We start from the raw sequence: 10,000 nt of genomic DNA, 5'->3' as shown, positions 1-10,000 counted from the left end.
AAAAAAAAAGAATAAAGAAAGATGATTATTAAGTTATGAAAGGTAATCAAAAAGTATGCGGATAAATGGAAGGATGAAAGAAAGAGCGAAAAAATTGAATATTAATGATATATGATTCCAATTTGGAAAATCTATGAGGTCACTGTAAGAAAAGCAATGTAATAAAGCATCAATACAGATTCATTCATAATAATTAGATAAATAATAATAATTAGATAAATCTGTTCCGAAAACAAAAAATTAAGAGCCTTGAGACAATCAAAACTGAGAAAATTGCCTCAAAAAAAAAAGAAATTCAAAATTTCATGTAAAAGCTCCATTGTAGAATTCAGGCCTAATGATTAATCAAGAAGCGATGGGAACGACGGAACCCATGAATATATAGGATTCTAGTGAACAAGAAATCTTAGTAATTCATTGGACAGGATGGCGGAATAAACCAGAAACTTTATTATCTATTCTGATTTTGATTCTGAGACCTCGGGGGATAAACAGCAAACTTAAATAGATATTGAAAGAGTAAATATTCGCCGGCGAAAAATTGGTTTTTTTTTTTCAAATAAAAACAGTAATAAAAGATGAAAAAAACAATGAAAAAAAAATAAGGATTTGTTATAATATTCTAACTCTAATAAAAATTACATTTGTAATGATGATATTACGTTATTTTTAAATAAATCGAAATAAAATTGATCTTTGATTCTATTTCAAAAAAGACATACACAAATTTAGAAGAGATAAGATGAAATAAAAAAAAAATACCATGATTAATAGGATTAATCATTAACTACATCTATATCTTAATTAATCCTTTTATTCGCGAGGAGCTGGATGAGAAGAAACTCTCACGTCCAGTTCTGCAGTAGAGATGGAATTTCTCATTTAGAAAAAACCCATCAACTATAACCCAAAAAGAACCAAATTTCGTAAACAACATCGAGGAAGACTAAAAGGAATATCCTCTCGTGGGAATCGTATTTGTTTTGGCAGATATGCTCTTCAAACACTTGAACCCGCTTGGATTACATCTAGACAAATAGAAGCAGGGCGACGAGCAATGACACGAAATATACGACGTGGTGGAAAAATTTGGGTACGTATATTTCCAGACAAGCCAGTTACAGTAAGACCCGCGGAAACGCGTATGGGTTCTGGGAAAGGATCCCCAGAGTACTGGGTAGCTGTGGTTAAACCAGGTAAAATCCTTTATGAAATGGGTGGTGTACCAGAAAATATAGCCAGAAAAGCTATTTCAATCGCGGCATCAAAAATGCCTATAAAAACCCAATTCATTATTTCTGAATAGGAATATAGAATGAAAAAGCTAAATAACATTTAAGGATAAAAAGATTCTAAGTTTTTTTTGACAAACAATATTTTTTTTACTTCGTCCTTTGCACTAAAAGAAGAGATACAAAAATATGATTCAACCACAAACCTATTTGAATGTAGCAGACAACAGCGGGGCTCGAAAATTGATGTGTATTCGAATAATAGGAGCTAGTAATCGCCGCTATGCTCATATTGGTGACGTTATTGTTGCTGTAATCAAGGAAGCAATCCCAAATACTACTCTAGAAAGATCAGAAGTGGTCAGAGCTGTAATTGTACGTACTTGTAAAGAACTCAAACGTAAGAATGGGACGATAATACGATATGACGACAATGCCGCAGTTGTCATTGATCAAGAAGGAAATCCAAAAGGAACTCGCGTTTTTGGGGCGATCCCACGGGAATTGAGACAATTAAACTTTACTAAAATAGTTTCATTAGCTCCTGAAGTATTATAAGACCTAAATATCGATAGTTAATATAGGATAGGATTAAAAAAATGGTATTGAAATCAAATTAATTATAATTAATAGATTGTGTATCACGCATATACCCTTAATAATTTTATATATTAATAATTGAATTCATATATTAATATATAATTCGTCTCTATTTTTATATAAATAAAAGAAAAATAACATGTTGATTATATCAAAATTATAGAACAATTAAGGAATTTTAACTTATCATGGGGAAAGACACTATTGCTGATATAATAACCTCTATACGAAATGCTGACATGAATAGAAAAGGAACAGTTCGGATAGGATCGACTAACATCACCGAAAGCATTGTTAAAATACTTTTACGAGAGGGTTTTATCGAAAACGTAAGGAAACATCGCGAAAACAATCAATATTTTTTGATTTTAACCCTAAGACATAGACGAAATAAGAAAGAATCCTATAAAACGATTTTAAATTTAAAGAGAATAAGCCGACCGGGTCTACGAATCTATTCTAACTCTCAACGAATTCCACGAATTTTAGGCGGAATAGGAATTGTAATCCTTTCAACTTCTCAAGGTATAATGACAGATCGAGAAGCTCGACTAAAAAGAATCGGCGGAGAAATTTTGTGTTATATATGGTAATCCTTCTAATATCAAAATTGGATATCCGGAACTTAGCATTTGTGAAAAAAAGGGGGGGGGTTGTGTAATACCACCCCTGCTAAAAAAGTTTAGAATTTTTTACCCCGAATGAAATTAAAGAAAAAAATGAATTAATGAAAGTTTTCTTTATGAATCACTTCCGAACGGTATGGTTCGATTTTGTTTAGATACTAAAGATTTTTTTTATTTTAGGTCATGCTTCTGAAAGGATTCGACATATTTTTGTATAGGTATACCTATAGGAGAAAAAGGGGGGTAAAAATTTTAGTAAGTTCTTAGGTATTAAGTTAATCGGGGAACAGCCACTTTCTAGACTCCATAACAAGGATTCAAATAAGTCAGTGGTTTTTTGAAATTCAACATTCCTTTCACGAAGATACAATTCAAGATTCAAAAATATCAAGAAACCTTTTTTTCGTCCAACAATAAGTATATTAAGAGAATTAAGGAATAACAACTATGAAAATAAGGGCTTCCGTTCGTAAAATTTGTGAAAAGTGTCGGCTAATCCGTAGGAGGGGACGAATTATAGTAATTTGTTCCAACCCGAGGCATAAACAAAGACAAGGATAATCTTACTAAAGGAAAAGGCACTTCCAAGGAGCTAGTAAAAAAAAGGTCCGTTTTGACATGAAATGGATATATCCATATATTTCTTGTGAAATGAAAAAATATGGCAAAACCTATATTAAGAATTGGTTCACGTAAAAATACCCGTAGTGGTTCACGTAAAAATGTACGTAGAATACCAAAGGGAGTTATTCATGTTCAAGCAAGTTTCAACAATACCATTGTGACCGTTACAGATGTACGGGGTCGGGTGATTTCTTGGTCCTCCGCGGGTACTTGTGGATTCAGGGGTACAAGAAGAGGAACACCTTTTGCTGCTCAAACCGCAGCAGGAAATGCTATTCGAGCAGTAGTGGATCAAGGTATGCAACGAGCTGAAGTAAGGATAAAAGGCCCTGGACTAGGAAGAGATGCAGCATTACGAGCTATTCGTAGAAGCGGTATACTTTTAAGTTTCGTACGAGATGTAACCCCTATGCCACATAATGGTTGTAGACCCCCTAAAAAACGACGTGTATAGAACTAAATAAAGGCTGAAAGGGTTTCAAGAGAAATAAATGATTCAATGATCTGATCAAATAAAATTACTATGGTTCGAGAGAAAGTCAAAGTATCTACTCGGACACTACAGTGGAAGTGTGTTGAATCAAGAAGAGACAGTAAGCGTCTTTATTATGGACGCTTTATTCTGTCTCCACTTATGAAAGGTCAAGCCGACACAATAGGCATTGCGATGCGAAGAGCTTTACTTGGCGAAATAGAAGGAACATGTATTACACGTGCAAAATCTGAGAACATACCACATGACTATTCTAACATAGTCGGTATTCAAGAATCAGTACATGAAATTTTAATGAATTTGAACGAGATTGTATTAAAAAGTAATCTATATGGAACGCGCAACGCGCTTATTTGTGTCCAAGGTCCCGGATATATAACTGCTCGAGACATAGTTTTACCGCCCTCTGTGGAAATCGTTGATAATACACAGCATATAGCTACCTTAACGGAACCAATAAATTTGTGTATTGGATTAAAAATCGAGAGGAATCGCGGATATAGTTTAAAAATGTCAAATAACTTTGAAGACCGAAGTTATCCTATAGATGCTGTATTCATGCCTGTTCAAAATGCGAATCATAGTATTCATTCTTATGGGAATGGGAATGAAAAACAAGAGATTCTTTTTCTAGAAATATGGACAAATGGAAGTTTAACTCCTAAAGAAGCACTTCATGAAGCCTCCCGGAATTTGATTAATTTATTTATTCCTTTTCTACATGTAGAAGAAGAAACGTTCTATTTAGAGAACAATCAACATCAAGTTACTTTACCCCTTTTTCCTTTTCATAATAGATTAGTTAACCTAAGAAAAAAAAAAAAGAACTAGCGTTTCAATATATTTTTATTGACCAATTAGAATTGCCTCCCAGAATCTATAATTGTCTCAAAAAGTCCAATATACATACATTATTGGATCTTTTGAATAACAGTCAAGAAGACCTTATCAAAATGGAACATTTTCACATAGAAGATGTAAAAAAGATATTAGACATTTTAGAAAAAAAATAAAAAAAGCATTAAAAAAATTTGACTAAAAAGTCAATTTAAAATTGAAATGGATTTTAAACCTTCAACGTAATTTCGATTTTCCAGTCAAACCTATTTTACTTAATAAAATTAATTTAGATATGTATCTAGGGAGAATTCATTTTGAAATGACTACTCCCTAGATACCCACGCCTTTTATTTTACAATTGAATAAATTTAATTAAAAAAGACCTAAAGTTAGAGATTTATCAATTGGTAATGTTGCTCCAATACCTAACCACAGGGCCACCACGGTGCCAATCAAAAAGACGGTTGTCGCGACTGGACGACGAAATGGATTTTGGAACTTATTAACATTTTCCAAAAAGGGTACGGTTAATAATCCCGCCGGTACTGAAGCCATTAAAAGAACACCCAATAATTTGTTAGGCACTGTACGAAGTATTTGAAATACAGGAAAGAAATACCATTCAGGTAATATTTCCAAAGGAGTTGCAAAAGGATCCGCAGGTTCACCAATCATTGATGGTTCTAAAACCGCTAAGCCTACGTTACAGGCAATGGTACCAAGAATGACTACTGGAAAAATATATAAAAGATCATTGGGCCATGCGGGCTCTCCGTAATAATTATGACCCATACCTTTAGCTAATTTAGCTCGTAATACAGGATCATTCAAATCTGGTTTTTTTGTTATTGGGATAGGTGAATTCTTATGGATCCATCCCCCGAGGGAACCGGACATGATAATTTTTCATCATCCGGCTCGAGCAAGAATTAACCAAACTAAATTAATACATACAAAAAATATATATGTTATCCACAAGTATTTAATATGTAAAAAAAGAATTATCCGATTCCAAAGTTATTGCAACTAAAGATTACCATAAATTCCATTCTTACAGGTAAATGCTCAACACCCACGTAAGCTTAAAAGTTGATCATGATTAAGTGCTTTCTGGATCGTCTCATACCTTATCAATTAATCCTTAATCTCAAAAATTATATCGAGATTTTTCAAATACAAAGGATTTACTTGTTACTAATGAAGTCTACCCTCTACTCTTCATTAGATCCTGTATTCACTCCGATAGTATCAGAAATCGAGTCGATGCAGAGGAAATGAATGCATTTACATACTATTAATTTTTTATTTTTTTAGCTCTTTTTTAGTAAAAAATAGCTAAAAACATAATCCTGATTATGTTCCATCCCTTAATCTCCTGGATTTTTGGATTTTACGGAGCCCACTCATCCACGACATCGTCGGGTATTATGATCATAGAAAAGATTCTCTTCAAGTGAACCAGCCTATCCCCTGTATGGGGCTTACACAGTGGTTGGAACAAAGACACATTTGGTTGTGAATTCCAATGTAGCAGATAAAGTCATATTTCTGCACGGCCCGATCAATAGTTCAAGTCACACACTCCCATAATCCATTTTCTCTTCATAGAATTCCCTTCAACTTTTTATGTCAAAAAAATAATACAATATTGTGGAGTTGAAGGGAAATATCCAAATACATGTCTTATTTTTTTAATAATCCATATTTATAGCAATAAAATACGATTGTTCCTTCACCAAGTAATAAGATAAATTAGTAATTAAAAATATCTAGAATCTATATTATTTATAAGGGACCAGAAATACCTTGCTTACGTATCATTAAGAAATGCATTAACATAAATACAGCCGTAAGAAGAGGTAATACAAAAGTGTGTAAACTATAAAAACGAGTCAAAGTGGATTGTCCAACACTAGCACTTCCGCGTAATAATTCTACAAGAGGCGATCCTATTACCGGAATAGCGTCAGGTACACCTGTTACAATTTTGACTGCCCAATAGCCAATTTGATCCCAAGGTAAAGAATAACCTGTTACACCAAAAGATGCGGTCAATACACCCAGAACCACACCAGTAACCCAAGTTAATTCGCGAGGTTTTTTAAAACCACCGGTGAGGTATACACGAAATACGTGCAGGATCATCATTAGGACCATCATACTTGCCGACCATCGATGAACTGATCGGATTAACCAACCAAAGTTAGCTTCAGTCATTATATATTGAACAGAAGCAAAAGCCTCAGTAACAGTTGGACGGTAATAAAAAGTCATAGCAAATCCCGTAGCTACTTGTACTAAAAAACAAGTAAGGGTAATTCCTCCTAGACAATAAAATATGTTGACATGCGGAGGAACATATTTACTAGTTATATCGTCTGCAATCGCTTGAATCTCAAGACGTTCTTCGAACCAATCATAAACTTTATTGAGATAGGTAAACCAAGGTTCCTCCCCCTCCAAGAACTGTATATGAGAATTTCATCTCGTACAGCTCAAACAAAAAAAAGACCCAAATACTGATTGAAACGGATATGGAATATAAAGTTTTAAACTTCTCTCTCATTCAATATTATTTAAGAGTCAAAATGCGAAAGCTCTTCTTTGTGGTTAAATGCCAAAAACTCAAGTCAGCTCATACGTCTTTATGTTGTGTTGATCGTTACAGGCCTCTTGAATCTTCTAGATTACCTACCGTTATTGTCTTTTTTAGTTGGTATTTGTATGGAATGGGAATACGGATTTCTTCTTGTTTTCTTTATTATTGATAGGAATTTTCTTGTTAAGACCCTACTTATTAATTGAAACCTCAGATTCATACGAAAACCACGATAATTCAATGAAACCTTCAAAGTCCAAAGTTCACTGAGTGAGAACCATTGGATCATCACTTATTCAATAAAAAAAAAAGAGCTATAATGATTAAAAACATAAAATACAAAGAAGCGTTTGTCCTTTGATCTAAATAAGAGTTTAAAAGCAGAAAAAAAATTGATTTATGAAAATTTATAAGATAGAACGGAAAGAAGTCCGGCTACGAGGTCTAAGTATTAAGTATGAATCATAGTTCGAAAACTTTGTGATCTATTTGATCTATTTCGTGCTCCAGATACTCGAATGAATATCCGACGAAATAAAACCATCTTGATAAAGATGACAGACCCCCTTCTCTGTACTATCCATAGGGTCAATTCTAACAAGTCACACACTCATATTCCGGAAATATACAATGCAGAAAAAAATTTCGCGGTCGAACTACCAAAGGAGAATAGGTGCAAAATTTTAGACCTACATACTTTACTTTTTTGTATCGAACAAAAAGCTAGCACTTCAAGATTCTTCTCAGTCTAATTCATTGAAATTCCATCCAGTAGAACAGAGGAATTATAAATCTCCAAAATAATAGATAGGAATACCGCAAATAGTGCCATTGCAACACCCATCAAAGGGGTCGTTCCCCATCCAGGAGCTACTTTACCATATTCAGAATTCAACGGTTTCAATAACTTCCCTACAGTAGTGCTTCTTGGACCAGATCTAGAACTATCTTCAACAGTTTGTGTAGCCATAAATCTTATTTTGTATTCATTACGATCTGTTGACTTTGTATACCATTCCGTTGTAAATAAACGATCTTAGCATAGATCCATTGTGGTCTTTCAATTATATAATAATGGAAACAGCAACTCTAGTCGCCATCTTTATATCTGGGTTACTTGTAAGTTTTACTGGGTATGCTCTATATACTGCCTTTGGGCAACCCTCTCAACAACTAAGAGATCCATTCGAGGAACACGGGGACTAGTTGGCGTAATCAGCCTCCAACTATTTGGAGGCTGATTACGTCAATGAAGAGAATGCAAAATTATTTCATTTTTTAGTTGAAATTGTAGGCGGTTCCCGAAAAAAAATAGCGAAAAAAATGATCCCTAAAGTCGATACTAAGAGAAATGTATAAACCAATGCTTCCATAAATTTGATCGTGGTTTACAATTATAGCTTTCATACCTGTTTTGTTTATGTTTACTGAAGGAGTATACCTCCGGATAAAGAACAAAAAAGAGTCAAAGAAACGGCAGCGATTTAAATCAAGATTCCTACAGTACCCTACCTATTAAATAAAATGAAATCAAAAAAATCGCAAACAGAAACTAAAAGAAAAAAGCAATGTTGCATCAGACTGCTTGTCTTTTTGTAGTTGGATCTCCAAGTTTTTGGAATGCCCCAAATTCCACCTGAGCATCCAAATCTGGATCAATACCAGCAAAAACATCTCTGAAGAGGGTTCTAGAACCATGCCAAATGTGTCCAAAGAAGAAAAGTAGAGCAAACGAAGCATGCCCAAAAGTAAACCAACCTCTTGGACTGCTACGAAAAACACCATCGGATTTCAAAGTAGCACGATCTAATTCAAAAATCTCACCCAATTGAGCCCGTCTAGCATATTTTTTCACAGTTGCGGGATCACTATAACTTACTCCATTGAGTTCACCACCATAAAACTCAACAGTTACACCTACTTGTTCGACACTATATTTAGATTCTGCCCTTCTAAACGGGACGTCGGCTCTAACAATTCCGTCTCCGTCTACCAAAACAACCGGAAATGTTTCAAAAAAAGTAGGCATACGGCGTACAAAAAGTTCACGCCCTTCTTTATTTCTAAAGACGGGGTGTCCTAACCATCCAACAGCTATTCCATCCCCATTGTCCATTGAACCCGCTCGGAATAATCCCCCTTTTGCTGGATTATTACCAATATAATCATAAAAAGGTTCTTCTTAGCAAGAATTATTGCAGTAGGATAATGGCTAGGAGGATTTGAAAGGCATTATGGCATTAAGATTTCCAAGGTTTAGCCAAGGTTTAGCTCAGGACCCCACTACTCGTCGTATTTGGTTTGGTATTGCTACCGCACATGACTTCGAGAGTCATGATGATATTACTGAAGAACGTCTTTATCAGAATATTTTTGCTTCTCATTTCGGGCAATTAGCAATAATTTTTCTGTGGACTTCCGGAAATTTGTTTCATGTAGCTTGGCAAGGAAATTTTGAGACATGGATACAAGACCCTTTACATGTAAGACCGATTGCTCATGCTATTTGGGATCCTCATTTTGGTCAACCGGCTGTGGAAGCATTTACTCGAGGAGGTGCTCTTGGCCCGGTGAATATAGCTTATTCTGGTGTTTATCAGTGGTGGTATACAATCGGTTTACGTACTAATGAAGATCTTTATACTGGAGCTCTTTTTCTATTATTTCTTTCTGCCCTATCCTTAATAGGGGGTTGGTTACACCTACAACCAAAATGGAAACCAAGAGTTTCATGGTTCAAAAATGCTGAATCTCGTCTGAATCATCATTTGTCAGGACTATTCGGGGTAAGCTCCTTGGCTTGGACAGGTCATTTAGTACATGTCGCTATTCCTGCATCCAGGGGGGAATATGTTCGATGGAATAATTTCTTAAGTGTATTACCGCATCCCCAAGGGTTAGGCCCACTTTTTACGGGTCAGTGGAATCTGTATGCTCAAAACCCCGATTCAAGTAGTCATTTATTTGGTACCTCCCAAGGATCAGG

General features: G+C 34.9%; 3 protein-coding genes across 3 annotated transcripts in view; 1 reads left to right on the top strand and 2 right to left on the bottom strand.

Annotated features, from left to right (window-relative positions):
• The window catches only part of LOC125600217 (protein Ycf2-like), a gene marked incomplete at its 3' end in the record, with an annotated part of 11,072 nt that extends 6,789 nt beyond the window's left edge, over positions 1-4,283 (bottom strand). The window contains 1 exon segment of the mRNA XM_048773064.1: positions 1-4,283. This exon segment is cut by the window's left edge and continues 6,789 nt beyond it.
• Positions 4,284-5,995: 1,712 nt separating this feature from the next.
• On the bottom strand, positions 5,996-9,188 carry LOC125600221 (photosystem II CP47 reaction center protein-like). Its single transcript, XM_048773068.1, has 2 exons — positions 7,623-9,188; positions 5,996-6,842 (listed from the first exon to the last, which is right to left on the bottom strand). Exon 1 carries the CDS (start codon positions 9,128-9,130, stop codon positions 8,591-8,593), a length of 540 nt encoding a protein of 179 aa, XP_048629025.1. The 5' UTR covers positions 9,131-9,188; the 3' UTR covers positions 5,996-6,842; positions 7,623-8,590.
• Positions 9,189-9,248: 60 nt separating this feature from the next.
• LOC125600218 (photosystem I P700 chlorophyll a apoprotein A2) overlaps positions 9,249-10,000 on the top strand; it is a 5,036-nt gene continuing 4,284 nt past the window's right edge. The window contains exon 1 of the mRNA XM_048773065.1: positions 9,249-10,000. This exon is cut by the window's right edge and continues 4,284 nt beyond it. Coding sequence (XP_048629022.1) covers positions 9,249-10,000 — 752 coding nt within the window.

Source organism: Brassica napus, unplaced genomic scaffold (assembly GCF_020379485.1).
Source record: "Brassica napus cultivar Da-Ae unplaced genomic scaffold, Da-Ae ScsIHWf_2155;HRSCAF=2808, whole genome shotgun sequence".
In the NCBI taxonomy this organism is placed as follows: Eukaryota; Viridiplantae; Streptophyta; class Magnoliopsida; order Brassicales; family Brassicaceae; genus Brassica; species Brassica napus.
This window is presented reverse-complemented; position numbering and strand designations above follow the sequence as displayed.

What these genes read in the sequence shown, in the direction of transcription:
- LOC125600221 (XM_048773068.1), bottom strand. Translation starts at nt 9,130, where the DNA reads ATGGACAATGGGGATGGAATAGCTGTTGGATGGTTAGGACACCCCGTC.